At 39.3% G+C, this 16999-nt stretch overlaps 1 protein-coding gene across 1 annotated transcript in view; it reads right to left on the reverse strand.

Moving 5' to 3' along the window:
* Positions 1 to 5909: 5909 nt before the first annotated feature.
* Positions 5910 to 16999, reverse strand: part of CDH9 (cadherin 9) — a gene marked incomplete at both ends in the record, with an annotated part of 71971 nt that continues 60881 nt past the window's right edge. Inside the window, 3 exons of the mRNA XM_082310073.1 lie at positions 5910 to 6397; positions 9460 to 9711; positions 9804 to 9921. Of these exons, the coding sequence (XP_082166199.1) occupies positions 5910 to 6397; positions 9460 to 9711; positions 9804 to 9921 (858 nt within the window). The remainder of the gene's footprint in view (positions 6398 to 9459; positions 9712 to 9803; positions 9922 to 16999) is intronic.

The following is a 16999-nucleotide window of genomic DNA, read 5'->3' on the forward strand; positions in this document are numbered from 1 at the left end:
GGTCATCTTGAGTGCCATTATGAAGCAAGTGTGGGACAACTGAGGGATCAGGCCCAGCCAGCACGGGTTTATGAAAGGGAGATCCTGTTTCACTAACCTGGTCTCCTTCTATGACAAGGTGACGCGCTTAGTGGATGAGGGGAAGTGGATGTTTTCTACTTGGACTTTAGTAAGGCCTTTGACACAGTCTCCCACAGCATTCTCCTGGAGAAGCTGGCTGCTCATGGCTTGGATGGGTGCACTCTGCGCTGGGTTAAAAACTGGCTGGATGGCCGAGCCCAGAGAGTGGTGGTGAATGGAGTCAAATCCAGTTGGTGGCCGGTCACGAGTAGTGTTCCCCAGGGCTCAGTGTTAAGGCTGGTCCTGTTCAACATCTTCATTGATGATCTGGACGAGGGGATGGAGTGCACCCTCAGTAAGTTTGCAGATGACACCAAGTTGGGTGGAAGTGTTGATCTGCTGGAGGGTAGGAAGGCCCTGCAGAGGGACCTGGACAGGCTGGATCAATGGGCCAGGGCCAACTGTATGAGGTTCAACAAGGCTAAGTGCCTGGTCCTGCACTTGGGTCACAGCAACCCCATGCAATGCTACAGGCTGGGGGAGGAGTGGCTGGAGAGCTGCCTGGCAGAAAAGGACCTGGGGATGTTGGTTGACAGCCGCCTGAACATGAGCCAGCAGTGTGCTCAGGTGGCCAAGAGGGCCAGTCGTATCCTGGCCTGTATCAAGAATAGTGTGGCCAGCAGGACCAGGGAGGTGACAGTGCCCTGTACTCGGCACTGGTGAGACCACACCTTGAGTACTGTGTTCAGTTTTGGGCCCCTCACTACAAGAAGGACATCGAGGTGCTGGAGCGTGTCCAAAGAAGGGCAACGCAGTTGGTGAAGGGTCTAGAGCACAAGTCTTATGAGGAGCGGCTGAGGGAGCTGGGGTTGTTTAGTTTGGAGAAGAGGAGGCTGAGGGGCGACCTTATTGCTCTCTATAACTACCTGAAAGGAGGTTGTAGCAAGGTGGGTGTCAGTCTCTTCTCCCTAGTAACGAGTGATAGAACAAGAGGAAATGGCCTCAAGCTGCACCCGGGCATGTTTAGGTTGGATATTAGGAAAAACTTCTTCACCGAGAGGGTGGTCAAGCATTGGAACAGGCTGCCCAGGGAAGTGGTTGAGTCTCCATCCCTGGAGGTATTTAAAGAACGGATAGATGTGGTGCTTGAAGACATGGTATAGATTGACTTGGCAGTGATAGGTTAATGGTTGGACTCGATCTTAAGGGTCTTTTCCAACCTTAACGATTCTATGATTCTATGATTCTTTCTTTCCCAATGCTTAAACAGTATTGTGCATCTCACTGCATCAGTCAGCACTTCTGTCCAGTATTGGACAAATATTGTTTGCCTATTCCAGCTGAAGCTTGGTCTTTTTTGTTGGACCTTTTGTCAGTTGTACCCATCAATGTCACTAGTCTTAAAATGCCAAAGCAAGCTAATAACTTCATCAGTACCAGTCTGCATTGGACAACTCAAAGACATTTTCCATGTCAGTCAGCTCCTTCAACCATGTAGTGGTATCTGTGCTGGACCTCACCCAGTTCCTCTAAATGTGGACCTGTGAAACCGACAATAGCCATCAAACTCTGAGTCCTCTCAGGACCTTCTTTTCCTTCCCTGTATCTTTGGGAATCCAAATATAATGTAATAGTGGGGTCTAGGTGTGATGCTCCCTTTAGGACTTCGAGAAATCATATAGCTGTTGTTTCACAGATGGTTAAAAGGAGATGACTTACCAGTAACTGGACTTCAAAATGCATTGTCCACATACACGTTTATTATCTCTTTTCCTTCTCCCTCAAAATTCCTCTTTATTCATTGAATGATGAACTTTGTCAATATGTTTTTCACAAAAATATTGTTTAAGTGATCAAAAAATTGGTGTACATAACTCTATGAGTGTGAATCTATTATTGGAAAATAGAAGTTAATCAAAGGGTGATCTGAAGTTTTTCTGCCAGCTTTGTAACCCAACAAGGTAGATTTCTATATCTGCCAGTGCTATGCAAGTTCCTTTTCGTTCCTGTATCTGACCCTGTCCCTGTTCAGAGGCATAGAAAACCTGAGATATAATTAACCACAGTACCCACTAGGGCATCCAGAGTGGCTGGTCACCCAGCAGCCTCAGTGAGTCACAGGCCAGAAGCTACCTCTGTTCATCTCAGAATGTCCTCAGCACCAGAAGGTGATACAGCATGGGTTTTGTAGGCATAACCGTCTAGCATTTCAGGTGGGAAAACTCAGAAGTAGTGCAGCTGCTCTGCTGAATACCCGTTGCAACAAAGGTGCACACCTCTGTCGTAGACAAAGGTGGCAGTGGTACCCTTGAGGAATACGTCTATTGCTGTGCAAAGGGACTTCTCCATGGGAAATACCCTGGGAATCAGTCTGGCTTATGACACCAGAAGAAGCAGCTCATCCTATCACATATGATTGTCGCTCATTGGTTGTATTTTATAAAATATAATCCAAAATGCCCCCCCCCAAATCTCAATGGATGTAAACAGGTAAAAATGGTACAGAGCAAAATGGACATGTCACAATAGTTTCCACTTTGAACACAAATTCGTCATCTGTGATATGCTATTTACTGTGTTGTTTCAGATGTAAAAGAAGATCTATTTTTTAAAAAAACAACTGTAATAGAAAAAATAGTTCCTGCAGCCAATTTAAATTAACAAGCCGCCATAACTACCAGTTAGGTATGTCAGGTAATAAACTTGCCAGCTAGTTTTAGTCATTTTAAGAATGCTCAACATTTTTAGCAATTTTGAGAAATCTTTTTTTTTGCTGTATCAGCTATGTGAATTTCTGTGAGCTGTAAATCCATGTAGGTCATCTTTTAAACATATATTGCTTTAAGTGGTACAGGGTTCTTGGGCTCACTACTGAAATAATGGGAAAGCATGGGAAAGTCTCATTCTCTTGTTCAAAACAAAGGCTAAAGCTCCCTTTCTTTGCTTTAGTGGCAATGACACATGGTATAAGAAAACCTAGAGTGAGAGAAGGGGGGTGCCTTTTTTTGATGATCTTCTAGAGTTTCTTCACTTCCCAAAGTACCACAGTGTACCATGACATAATGATACTGAGGGCTTGTCTTTACCAGAGTGTTCTGTGATGTGACTTCTACAGTACTTCTTTTTCCTTTCTGTCACTCCTTTCTGAAAAAAAAAAAAAAAAAAAACAAACCACATACACACAAAAAAAAAACCTAAAAAAAGATAAAAAACAATACACAAATAAGGTTATTTCTATGTGGAAAATATAATTTCTAAATTAAATTTATATGAATTTAAGGAAGAAGAATTCCTCACACCCTATTTCCTTCATCCTGCCTTCACCAGTAGTCTCTCTGAAATCAGACTGGTACCATTTGATATGTCGTGCACTAACTCTTAACATCTTAAAAACTTACTCAGCACCACTGACATATCTTGCCTGTATCTGTCCTTGTTTGGGGACAGATGTATTTTCATTTTCCCCTCTGCTGCTATTCTACATCATTGTGTGATATTCAGATTTCTGATGACAACTTACAAGATTGCTAAAAGCTCTACTCTTAGTCCAATCTACTGTGTTTGTCACTGAAGATGAAGTTTGGGTGTACAATTTCTGTAAGTCAAGGAAGTTTTTCCTATATTCTTGGTTTGGGTTGTTTTTTTTTCTCCCCCTCCCCCGTAATTTCTCTTCAGGGACATAGTTGTTTTATCATCCATTTTTTTCCTCCTATCCCATCTTAAGGCAGTGCCTTAAAGTTATGAAAATTGCACTGAAAGACTAATGCATTCCTGTGTACTTTCACTTTGCCAGAAACACTATTGAGAACATACATTCCATAAGTCTTTTGCTTTCACCCCCAAAAGACACAAAAAAGAAATATGCGTTCTTATGCCATCAGGCTATACATTGATATCTTATTACTACATCACATCCATGTACATGGCTGCCACATGGCTGCAGGTTATTCTGCAGGTTATTTTGACTTTTTTTGTGTTGCTAAAGTATTTTACTTGCAACGTAGTGTTGCAGACCTGACACGCAGCTCACAGTGAGCTGTCCAGGTGTTTGTTTGGACCCCCCAATCCCCTGACACACACACTGCTCTCCTAAAAAAAGGAGTTCTGTGTCAGAAAACTTCAGATGAATCCTTGGAACTGGCAGAAGAATATGGTAGAGGGATAAAATAAATAATAGTAAAGAGATATTTTTGAGAAATAATCTGAATGTCAACATTGTAGAGAGGAAAACATTAGGCAGGAGTGTGTTCCTATGTCTGGGTAAAGTGACCTTGTGTGTAGCCACTTCACTATTTTTTTGGTAGGTGATGAGTGCCTCAGTAGTCCACATTACATTGCTAATGTGTTTCTTAAGTTTCTTTCTGAAAATATCTGAAAAATAACTAAGTAGTCTAGAGAAAACCTTAAAACATGATTATTTTTGACATCTATATGCACTTATTTTTCCCTAAAGTCAATATTAAAAATGGAAATGCTATGGGTAGTGTACATTCTATATTGCTGACATCTTTGATTCTTTTTCATACATTTGAGATTTTTTATTTTTCTTTTTATAAACACATGTGGATAAACCTTGCAACTCTCGGTTAGATGACATGTGATCCAGGTAAATTCCTTCTATTCTGTGGAAAAAAAAAAGTGCATTGCATAAAAATTGATCCAGCAAATAGATTTGAAACATAAATATACACTTGAAGATTGTCATTAATGCTTTAGGAAATATGCAAATATATGCACTTCTTTGAAGGAAGAGAACACTAACATCTGTAGTAAAATACTACTTGGACTTTGTTTTTATTGCTTGGCTTGCTTTGATTTAAAAAGAAGCTATCAGTAATATGTCTGATTTGCCTAATTGCCTCAAAACCCCAAAATAAGATTAAAATACAAAAGCTTTCCTTTCATTATTGATGTTTGCTTAATTATTCCAATTTTTTAAAAGGCATATTATAAAATCATTTTCATATCTACCAGTATAAACCTTCATGGTTCCTTAAATCCCCAAGCACGTATCTGTTAAATCCTCTCACTGATCACCTGTTCATATAAGAAGGTATGTGGGGGTGAGTTTCACAATGAAACTATATTATTATGCCATATAGTAATACACATTGCAAGTCAGACTGCATTTATTTATAATCACTTTTTCAAAATATTTTTTCTTTTTTCTACACTGCATTCCCATTACAGAGTACTCTCTCAATATTGTTCTTGCACAGTACATTTCAACCACTAATCCAATATAAGAAAATGCATTCAAAAATTAAGTAGCACAATACGGAGTTTCCTTTGTTCAGAAAGATTGGACGGTTCCTTATGATTAACAAAGTACATGATTAAGTAGTGTTTTTATAAATACTAATTTATTTAATAAAAATACAAAAATATAAATATACATATATAAAAATATCATGATGAATCAACACACAGACATTCTTTAACTCAATAAATATGGCAGTAATATTAATCTTTTTTAAAGTATATTTTTGAGATTATGTTAACAATGTGGTTGCACACTGTCCCAGCTAGTAGGAAAGGTAATGCAAAGCAATTAAAAAAAATTAAGTTTCCATCTCATTATTAAAGGCACAAAAAGCCTTTTATTGTCTTTTCATTGTCATTGAAAACCTTTCATCACAGGTTTCTAGGCAGAGAGGGTGAATTATAGATTTCTTAAAATCTAAATCATTCATATTCATTCACGTTGACTTATTGATTAAGCAAACCCTTACTAAGACAACACCTATTTTTTGTAAATTTTTTATTCCCAAGTAAGAGAGAGTAGGCCACTTTATCTAGTAACATAAACATGAATTCCACTAACATTGACCAGGTCACAGATTACTGTCTCAGTCTCGATCACTGTCCTCTCCACCATACATATCTGCAAGTTTTTTAAACCGAGGTCCCCAGTCACTGAGGTAATCATAGTCTTGGTTGCCCTCCGTGGTAAGCGATTCCAGGGAACTGAGTGAATTTGCTATGGAATCATTTCCTTCGTAGGCGTATGTTGCTAGTGAATCATAAGGAGGGGCAGCTGGGTCTAAATCATTTTCCTTTAACCTTCTATGAATAAAATCTTGGACATCAATGTTTTCCCAAAGAGGTGCAGTCCGTCTTATCTGAAATATAGTTTCTGGGATAACATCTCTTCTCATCTTACTTTCCTCCCTCGCTTCTGGATTTCTCAGTGTGCCAATGTCAAAAGCCTGTGTGTCTTCTTCCCCACCTCCTTCATCATTGTAGGTCACAATGTTGTCCCGAACATCATCCTTTGAGATGATCAAGGGTTCTTTCTTCCTCTGTCTCTTGAGAGCAGTAAACAAGACAACTAATACTGAAAGGAAACAAAAGATGAATGAAGAAATGGGTAGTTACAAATTAAATAAATGAGCAAATATTTTGCATTATCTGTTGAACTGGAGAAGTTTTAAGGCTGGGATAGGATTTTAAGAACCTGAAGGCCTTTAGCTATCAATATTATTGACAAAACTTTTTTTGGCTTCAATGACTGCAAGAAATGAAATCTAATCTTTGCTACTAAATGTTTCTTTTTAAAAACATGATCCCCCTTGTTTAAGAAATGTTAGTTGAATAACTCTTCCTTTTGGAGAGGTAAAGATTGACACAAAAATGAACCCCTACAGAGGAAGATGAAAAACTGAAGTTAAAATTCTTAAATATAGTCTGGTGCCTAAATGATATTGTTTTCAGTAGGAATTCAATTCTTAAATGCATTTAAAAATCTGACTCTAGCTCCAATAGCTGGAGTAAATAGGAGAGGCCAGCGAGATCATCTGTCAATGAGACATAGCAGTGGTTGCTGAACCACACATTACAGCAGTGGTGAGCACTTTTGTTGAGTGTTAGGAGCAAAGTTTTTACCCTGAATGACTTGAGTACTGGTGAATAAAGGGAAGATTGGACATGCTGTGGGTAGGGAGAGGGGAACCAAGATTGTCCACATGCCATGGTACAATGCTGTGAATGTAAAGGCTGTTCTGTTCTGTTTTGTTTGAGGTTTTGTATCTGTACAGGAGCCATTCTTTTCAAGTTTTGCTTGTGCTAGACAAGTAATAGCCCAATTAAGTAAGTGTAAGAACTTCATATACAAGCGTAGGGCAGATCACTAAAAGGTTATTATGAAGAAGTGTCTTTCACAGCCAGATACTTAATATGTCTGTCCTATTTTGGGCATGATGACACCAGTCTACTATCCTAACATCTCATTAAACAATTAAATAAGGTGCCGAGAACACTACTAGCTGTAAACTAGCAATTCTGTTTAGATGCTCTTCAGTCTTATGCTACTCTGGGTTCAGCTATGTCTGTAGCACTAAGTAGAGTAGGGTTTCTGACTGTGGGGCCAAAAGACACAAAGTGGTCACACTTGTTTTGCACAGCACTGGTCACTGAGTCTTTTCTGCATCTCATGTGCTATCACTGTGGTCCTAAGGCCCACTTTGATTTTTGTTTTCAGTTCGGTGTTTCTGTACTAAAGCATTGCAGCCAATCAGAGTGATGTTTTCATAGTGAGCAAGTAAGGGTATGTGTTTCATGGTACAGATTTCATGCTCTATGTTGGGGCATGAAGGGTGGCTTTGGAGACGCACAGCCTGTTGGCATGGTGAACCATGCAAAGTGGAGAGCCAGATCTGAATATAGAATGCTTTGGGGTGGAAGGGGCCTTTAAAGGTCATCTAGTCCATCCCCCGTGCAATGAGCAGGGACCTCTACAACTAGATCAGGTTGCTCAGAGCCCCATCCAGCCTGACCTTGAATGTTTCCAAGGATGGGGCATCTACCACCTCTCTGGGCAACCTGTTCCAGTGTTTCACCACCCTCATTGTAAAAAATTTCTTCCTTATATCTAGTCTGAATCTACCCTCCTTTAGTTTAAAACCATTACCCCTTGTCTTATCACTACTGGCCCTGCTAAAAAGTCTGTCCCCATCTTTCTTATAAGCCCCCTTTAAGTACTGAAAGACTGCAATAAGGTCACCCCGCAGCCTTCTCTTCTCCAGGCTGAAGAACCCCAGCTCTTTCAGCCTTTCCTCATAAGAGAGGTGCCCCATCCCTCCCATCATTTTTTTGGCCCTCCTCTGGACCCTCTCCAACAGGTCTACATCCTTCTTGTACTGAGGACTCCAGAGCTGGATGCAGTACTCCAGGTGGGGTCTCACCAGAGCAGGGTAGAGGGGCAGAATCACCTCCCTCGACCTGCTGTGTGGCCACTTCTTTTGATGCACCCCATCTGCCAGAGTTTGAACCATAATTGTCTGCTGGAAGTGGTGTCCTGCAAGTTCTGCTGCTCAGACTATGCCTGGGCAACCTCCTGGGGAATCCAAGCTGGCTCATGCGAAACCAGGCCAGCAGCGATGCTTGAACCTAAGCAGTATGGACAATCGGTTTCTCAGAGCTCAAGTACCCTCCCTTCCCTATGCCCAACAGTACAGATATAGTTCCTATGTATTGCCCCTCTCCTAGCAGTCTCAGTGGTCCTCTGAATATTTACTGCAGGTAGCTTGAATCCAGTCTAAAAACTGAAAAATAAGCGATCTCCTTAGAATTATATAAACTGACACCTGTAAGCTTGTCACTGCCCCCTTGGCAAGCTGTGTTTGCTAGGACAGGTGGAAAGGGAAAGAGGTTTTCTACAGAGTTTGACTGGAAAGCAGAGATGATGGCACTTTTAAGGAAGCACATCCCTGGTAAGCAAAACAGGCAAGTTGCAGGTTTTATGTTCTTAACACCAGGTTATGAGCTAGCATTTATTCTAATTTCTTCATATATCACCTCATCTTTCTAAAGCTTCTGCTCTCCAACCACCCATCTATCTTCTGTGCTCACACTTTATTTAATCAGCTGCTCTCGCTACCACTTGCAAGCAATGGAACATTTTTTTTTCTGTGCTTTTGAGCTAAATATTTCCTGAGTATAAAAATTACAAATCATTCATGATTAAATAGCTAGTATAATTGATAATTTTTAATCACTGAGAAACTTATCACTCAGCTTCAGGAGTATGATTTTAAAGTACTGAGTCTAAATGAAGATCTGTTTCTAACATAAAACATTACTCAAATGAGCATGGTATCTAAAACTGACCCTAGATTTTCAAATTTATGTCATCTAAATAACATTGATAGTCTCATTCTTTTCGCATATTCTTCTGAACAGTAATGATGACAAACAGCCCATAGTGTCTCCCATTCCCTCTCTCCCAGCTCCTTTTCCATCTTAGAAAAGGGTTGGTTAAAAGAAAACAAAACCCAAAACACATCAGGTATGAAAAATTGTTCTGCAGGGTCATGTGAATAAGGGGTTGAAGAATATCTGGGGTCTATAAGTGACTAGACCTTTGCCTACTCAATTAAACATCTCATCACGGGTACTTGCCTAGCAGGATAATGATGCAGAGGAGAATGGCAACCAGTGCCCCTGTGCTGAGGCCAGCAGGGAGGAGCAAGGCCTCAGCGTTGCAGGACTGCATGTTCCCCCAGCTGTCGCAGGCACACACTCGAATGGTCAGTGTGCCAGTGCTGCTCTGGATCGGGTAGTCATTGTCAAATATTATGATTGGCAGGAGGTAGGTACTCATCTTACTACGGCTGTATCCATTTCTTCTAGTCATAATTCCTGCTGTGTTATCTAGAATGGAAAAGCAGAATAAATAAATGTTGCTGGATGAAGTTTTATGTGGTATGGGGGCAGGAGCGGGGATGGTACTGGTCAGCAGTTACCTTTGTTGTCTACAATGGAGAAGTTTGGATGAACAGCAAATTCTGGCACCAACTCAAAGAAAAATTTGTGTCCTTGAGGAGGCTCATCTTTGTCAACTGCACTCACAGTCTGTATCAACTATAAAGAAAACAGTATTTCATGTTATTTTAGAAATCTTGTGTTTGAAATAAGGTCTCTTCTTTTCATGTCCAGTAAAAATCCAATGAGTCTCTATCTGAAGACACAAACTGATGTCCTAAGCCAAATGTTCCCCGCATAAACACAGGAGAGGTTACAGGAAGCAAATTGTTGTTTTGTTGTTTAAACACATAATGGAGTATGAAAAAGGGGCCAGTCCTCACAGCAAGACAGCCATGTTCTTTGATTTGTACTCAGTATCTTGCAGTGATACAGAAACAATTGCCCTTCTGAACAAGCCATAAACATTCTGTGGCCTCACGTAGCAATGACACAGAGTGGTGTGTAAACCGGTTGTGAAGTGGGTCTAATTCCCAGTCCACCTCATCTGCTCCTGGCGATAAATTGGAGTACTGCACTGGCAGGATGCTTGGTTCTCCTGAGGTAATAAAAAGAGATGCTTTACTCCCTCCTAAATTGAAACCTCTGGCTATGGAGCTTTATAGCTGCCCTAACAAAGCCAGTCAAGCACAGCTGGCAAGGAGTGATAATAGTGCCAACATAGGGTCAGAGTAGAGTGGACTAAAAAAAGAGAGGCTTCAGCAGTACCTCTGGATTGCACAGGCTTTCCTGTTGCATCAAAACTTGTGCAAATATGTGTACTCATGTATGTATAGACACACATATACGCTAGTAATTTGACTCTTTTTCTATCTATGTGCTGCTAGACTGATTGAGGCTAAGGAAAACAGCTGCAGAACTGAGGAAGGAAAAGCTACCTGGGAATAGTTGTGGTTGGTGAAACAACTTGCAATAGTTAACACCATGCTGTCTTGCATGAGTTGTAGTAACTCCAGTGAGCCGTATGAATGACTGTGATGTCCTTTGCACTCCCTAGTGGGTATTGCACTGGAGAGTGACCCATACTCCACCTTGGCTTGCAAGGGCATGTTTGAGTTCAATCACAAGATGACAAAGATTGATGGCATGAGAAAGGGAGTAATCTTCAACAGAGGATACTGCAACTCAGTACAGCTGAGTTCCTATGGCACCTAAACTTAAAGGCAGAAAGAGCTCAGCAGTTAGACTTGTTTCTTTCAAAGCCATGAGGGAGCCAATGCCTGTCTTGAGGTTTTCAAGTTTTTCCAGTATGTAGGGTGTCCTGAAATCCCACAGACATCAAAGCCACTTGTTATCAAAGACTTACTTCGCGACTTGTTTTTCTGATATTTCCAAGGAAAGTACAGCATGTCTTCTTCAAGAAATACAGTAATTGACAAGTAACACTGATATGATTTTTAAGCTTTGCAGCAATCAAGTAAGGAATGGATTTTTCTTGTGTACATTCTCTGAACATCAGCTTGAATGGGACTTGAGGATACAGTTAAATTTTGGAGGGTATTTAGCATCTCTCAGGATGGAACACTATTAGACAAACATAATTATAGGGCTACCAAAAATACTAAAGTGTTTTTCTTACTGTAACATTCAGAAACCTGCTGCTGCTAGTGCTGTACTGCACAATGAGTATTTGGTCCATTTTTTCTAGTTAATTTTGAGATACTTTTATTACAGCTAATAATATTAAGTTGTTATAAAAAAAAAACCAAACAGTACAGAAAGTCTGTTTAGCTCATTTACTTCCTAGCAGTTCCTTCTAAAACAACCACAAGACTTTTTTTTTTTATCATTTTCTTTTTATTTTTGAGGCATATTGAGGAACTTGAAAGGTAATTTGTGAACATCTGCCTTGTACAAGAGGATGTGACTATGCTGAAGGCAGGATTATGCAGTTTTTCTAAGTGTGATTATAATAATAACTACATATTATGGTATCTTCACTTTTAAAGCATTTGATGATCATTGCTCTTAGGGTTTTTTTGGGGTTTTTTTTAAGCTTTATCTGTTTCCCAAGATCAGCCAAATATCTGTTTATGGCAAAGTAGCCTATTCAGTATGTTGCTGTGTCTCTGATTATGCCAACATTTTTCCGAAGTCTCATTGCTTTTTTCTCTGCCATAATCTGCGTCCGGGAGTGGCAATACAGAAGGGAAGACCAGGGTATTCCTTAATTTTAGTTTTGCGTTGTTTAATGCAAAAATGTAATATTGCTACAAAAAAAATCTCCTTCTGATAGGACTAAAATACCAAATTGAAATGAGAAAATTTTCCTTTCACATTTTTACAAGTTTGAAAAGACAGAAAACGTGTAAAAGTACCAGAGAGAAGCGAAAGAATTAGAATAAGTGATAATATTTTCACAATTACTTGCTGAAAAACTCAAGGAGAAAATATAATAACTACCAGAAATTGCAGTTGAGTGTCTTGGGGCTTTTTGAGATGTAATCAGTGGGATGTTTGTAGGATCTGGATTTGATTCCCTTCATGTGCAAATCACATGGAGGAGGAGAATTGTGCCAGGCATAGAGGAACCTAATTACATTGCAAACTTATTGTTGAAAGTAAGGTTGAAGAAGAAGAAAAAAAACAAACCAACTTATTACCTGCTCTAACTATTGGCTGCATAAATTGAGAACCAGCTGTTCTTCCACCAGGAAAGATGGGAGAATAAAAGAACAATGAGAAAGGATGATTGCAGGTGAATTTTTCCAAGCGATGAATACATGAAAGGAAATTAGAAATGTTATCTAATTAAGGTTGTTTTCAGTTATACAGCTGTAAATAAAAGAGAATGATGTTCATAATAATCATTGCAGAAATTAAAGAGAAGTGGCTATTTTTAAGTATCTCAGTTATATGAAAAAAATAGTACTGTTTCATGTACATATTATAATTTCATGTTGGAAATGTATTCTTCTGTTTTGAAGCAGTTATGGACATTGAGTTATGATCACTCTTCACCGGTTCAGAGAAAGATCTCTGACACTGTAAGAGTTATGAGGGAAATGTTATTTCAAGAAAATAGCTTTTACTCAAACATGTTTCAAGCATATCAGGCTTAGAGAAGATAAAAAGCATTCCCATTTTTTTCTTTCTTCCGTAGTTTGCCATGCAAATGAACACAATTTTGAAAATACAGCATTATTGTCACTATTTTGAGGGTTGTGTGTGCATGTGCATGTGCAGGTACACTTTTGTGTGTTTAAAGAAAGACTCTCGTACTCTTGAGCAGATCTTATTGGGTAAATTCAAGGGTTTAGGGGACACTTGTCTTTGAAAGTACTGAAAATTTAAACTTAGGTACTGGCATAAAGTTTTCTCTTTTACACTCAGGACAAAGTAGTTGTAGCAGCTTGATGATGTAAGATGATTTGTGAATGAGGAATTATTCTCACTGGAAAATTTTCTGGAAGAATTTCTTTCACGATGAAGCCAGAGATTCTGTTAAAGGGTTTGGACCTATTTCCCACTGGCATCATTTTTTCAAATGTGGAAATGGTTTGATTATCATGTACTGTTTTGTGGGGTTTTTTTGGTTGTATGTTTTTTGTTTTGTTTTGTTTTGTTTTGTTTTCTCCTGGATACTGTGTTTTTAAGGCCATGACTTACACCACAGTCAAAATTGTTATTGTAGTTTATGTTCAGGCTATTTTATAGGTATACATACTCATCTCTGAAAAAGTGATTGGGGATGAATAGACTGCCTACTAACAGATTCCTTACGTATATCTGGTACATCCCTAGATGTAGCCTGCTCTCCAGTTTTCTTCAAGCTATTTTAAAGACAGAAAGTGAGTAAAAGATAGGTGGGGGCATTCTGCAATAACAAGTGTCCCTGTGCACTTCAGAGCATGCCCTTACTGTTCCTGAGGCTTCATTTTTGGACACAGAAAGCTGCACAAGTAGGAGACTTGGGTCATGGGCTCAGCCTTGGGACTGCCTCTATAAGGAATACAGGAACTATTAGAGCAAATGTTTAAGCTAGTAGCGCATCTTTAACAGCATAGAGGTCAGCACCAGCTAGCCACTTTCTAGGTGGGCTTTTCAGCCTGCACTGGCTTGGCATGTCATGCGAATAAACCACAGCTGTACATTGGCTCCAGGGTACACACTTTAAAAATGCAGCAACATGCTTCAGACAGATTCTTGAAAGGTTCATTGAAGAAAGCTGAACAAGATGAGGTCTGTGGGTAGACAGATGAAATATATTTTCAGGTTAAAAATTTCTAATAATAAAACAAAATTTGAGACAAATAGAATGTCCACTTCTTTTCAAAACAACAGCATATTGGTGGTTGCTATCATATTTTTAAACCTTTTTTACAAAATTCCTTCTTTTAAAATTCACTATAAATAAGACAGTGAAAAATAATGTCACTTTCACAGGAATTTAAAGATGGTCTGCTATTGTAGACAGTGCTTTTCTGAATTTTTAAAACAATGTAATTGTCATATAGCATGAAAACTGTACTTCCCGTCTCAGAGAAGACCACTGGAGACAGATATTGTTAAGCTAGAGACACAGTAACAGCTACTGAATTTTGTTGTTTCTTGTATGGGACTATAGATATGCAGAGGAGCAGGCCTTCAATCCACTTGAATCATTTAGGCTTTCATTCTTGTTATATTACACTCTTAGTTAAACCTGGATATTGTAGAACAGAGAAATTTCTCAAATGTCATTTATCTGCATTCATCTGTTTCTGATATAAGACTTAAAAAATATCACTGGGTACTTGAGAAATGAATGTTTGGGACATTTTGCTGTTTGTATTTGTCTGACACTTTTTTTCAGAAGTGGAATAGGAGAGAACAGAACAAATCCCGGATCTTGGAGCACTGGCTTTGTCATTCTTGAAATTTATTAAACCTGTTTTGTGCTACAAATATTTCTCAAGGAATCTGGAAAGTTCTCACCACTTTGTCTGCAATAAACTATGAAAAAACATATCGTGAGAGAGACTGAGCTTTTGACAATCATCAGAACAGCGTAGTTCGCAGATGCTATGGGGGAAATGTGGAAGAGCAACTTTGTGTTTCTCTTGTCTTGTCTTTCTCTTGTCCCTTTTCCTGCCTGTACAGTCTGGTGGGGCCAATCACTAACCAATCTTGAATGTATTAATAACACAACACAGTGTAAGTGTGGTGGGATGAAGATTTTGTAGAAGATTTCAAAGTGGCTACATTTCTCTAAGAGTGAAGTAATAATATAATTCAAGTGTTCCCACATAGAAGTGTTTCAAAATCAATCCAGCTGTCAGTGGATGCCCATCTTGTAATTTTGCAGCTTGAGCGATCGCACTTTTCAGGCACAATTCTAGCCTATACACCTGTATGGTGCTAGCTGCAGAAAGCGGCCTCCATCACATGTATGTAAGCTTGAACAGACCTTTGATCTTTCACATGTATGTAAGCTTGAATAAACCTTTGATCTTTATGCTTTATGTCTTAAGAAATATTCTAAAATGCCTGCCACTTAGCAATGCTTCATGTTTGGTAATGCAAAACAGTTTGCTTTTCAAGTCTTGGCTCTGTTTCACAAACATGTTGCCAGTTTTAAAGCAGGACTGAATGCTTATCAGAAGTTGGAAAATTCTCCCTTGAACTCTAGTTCTTACTTCAAAAGAGAGACAGACTGTTAGCATGGGTCTCTCACTAAATAAAGCCAATAGGTGTCCACCTAGAGAAGGCAGCTACGATGTATAAACAACTCGTGACTGATAATTAGCAGTGGCCACATGAAAAGTGTGATCTCTGGCTGCTCCACCTGAAAAAGGCGGGGGTGAGGGGGTATGGAGACTAATGAAAAGAAAAATCTGCCAACTATCTGAAAAAGGAAGCAAACTCTTTCTCTGTTCTGATGTCGGAGAGCCCCTGAATGGCAGGAAAGAATATAGCATCAATGCAAAAAAAGTGACCCAGGTTATTTTCTTAAATATTCTTATTGATGGGTGTTGAAATTAGCTAAATTGTTACTAGCAAATTGTTCAGTTAAATCACTCTCCTTTTCAAGTAAATCTTCCTGGTTTCCATGGAGAGGACTCATCCTCTAATCCAGCTGAAAAGACCCAATTAATTCCCATGACAAGGGCATGAGAGATCTTGTACCACAGCTTTCCCCACAACAGTCCCTGGGGCTCTAACACGCCATCAAAGGATTAGAGATTTCTAAACCGTGTGAGAGGAAGGCTGCGTCATACTTTTCTTTAGCCTGTGTATTAGCCAGTGGAATGGGACTTGCATGGTGACAAATCTGTCCCAGCCTAATGAACATAGTTGTTTATGCACCTCTAGTGATAATGTTTCTCCCCAGTCATACCATTGTTGTTTGGAGACAAAAGAGTGGCAGGGAGGAGGAGAGACTCTAGGATTTTCTTTCCTCTGACACTCCTAAGGCTATCTGAAAAACACAATGAATGCAGCCTCTAATATCTGCTTATGTTGAGAATGAGTAATGTCACTTGGTGGCAGAGCGCAATATTTGATCATTCTGACTGCTTCCTGATGCAACTGAGATTTAGAGAGCGATGTGATTAATAGCTGGGCCTGATTAAAAAAAAATACATTTAAAAATTAACTAAATATATTTATCTTCTCAGTCTGGCTTTCCTGCTATGGGCACCAGCTGTAGAAGCCCTGCTGTGGTGTGTCAAGAAGCAATAACGGTTCTAATAAGACAGATGTTTTAGGTGATCTCTAAAATAAGGTGGAGTAGTACTAAATGAACAGAACATGATTCTATACCTTTATTATATTATAGGAAGACTGCTGAACATGAGCAATACAGGCTATCTGGAACTTTGCATCCTTGGCCAAAATATTCAAGTGTGTATCTCTATATTTATTGTTATTTTTAGGCACCAAAATAAAAGTAGTCTCATGTACTGAAGGTAATTTGTTTTCTGAAATACTAACTATTTGTAAATGTCCAGATATGAACGCAGATGCCTGTCTTGAGGAACCCAATTGTTAACAAATAGAAGAACAGTCTGCATCTCTCATTCTACTGCACCTACACTTGATGCACACTGTCTTTCTAGTATTTTTGTGGATTTTTCCAATTAGGGAAAATAATTCCTGGAATTATATTTGTATGCTAGAAGGGAGGTCCGAATAACAATATGCCTATCTAATGGGCCTTTGTCATCTCTGTTGTTAGAAAAATACAGAATTTACC

The sequence above is a fragment of the Platalea leucorodia genome (genome assembly GCF_965183815.1).
Source record: "Platalea leucorodia genome assembly, chromosome: 1".
NCBI lineage: Eukaryota > Metazoa > Chordata > Aves > Pelecaniformes > Threskiornithidae > Platalea > Platalea leucorodia.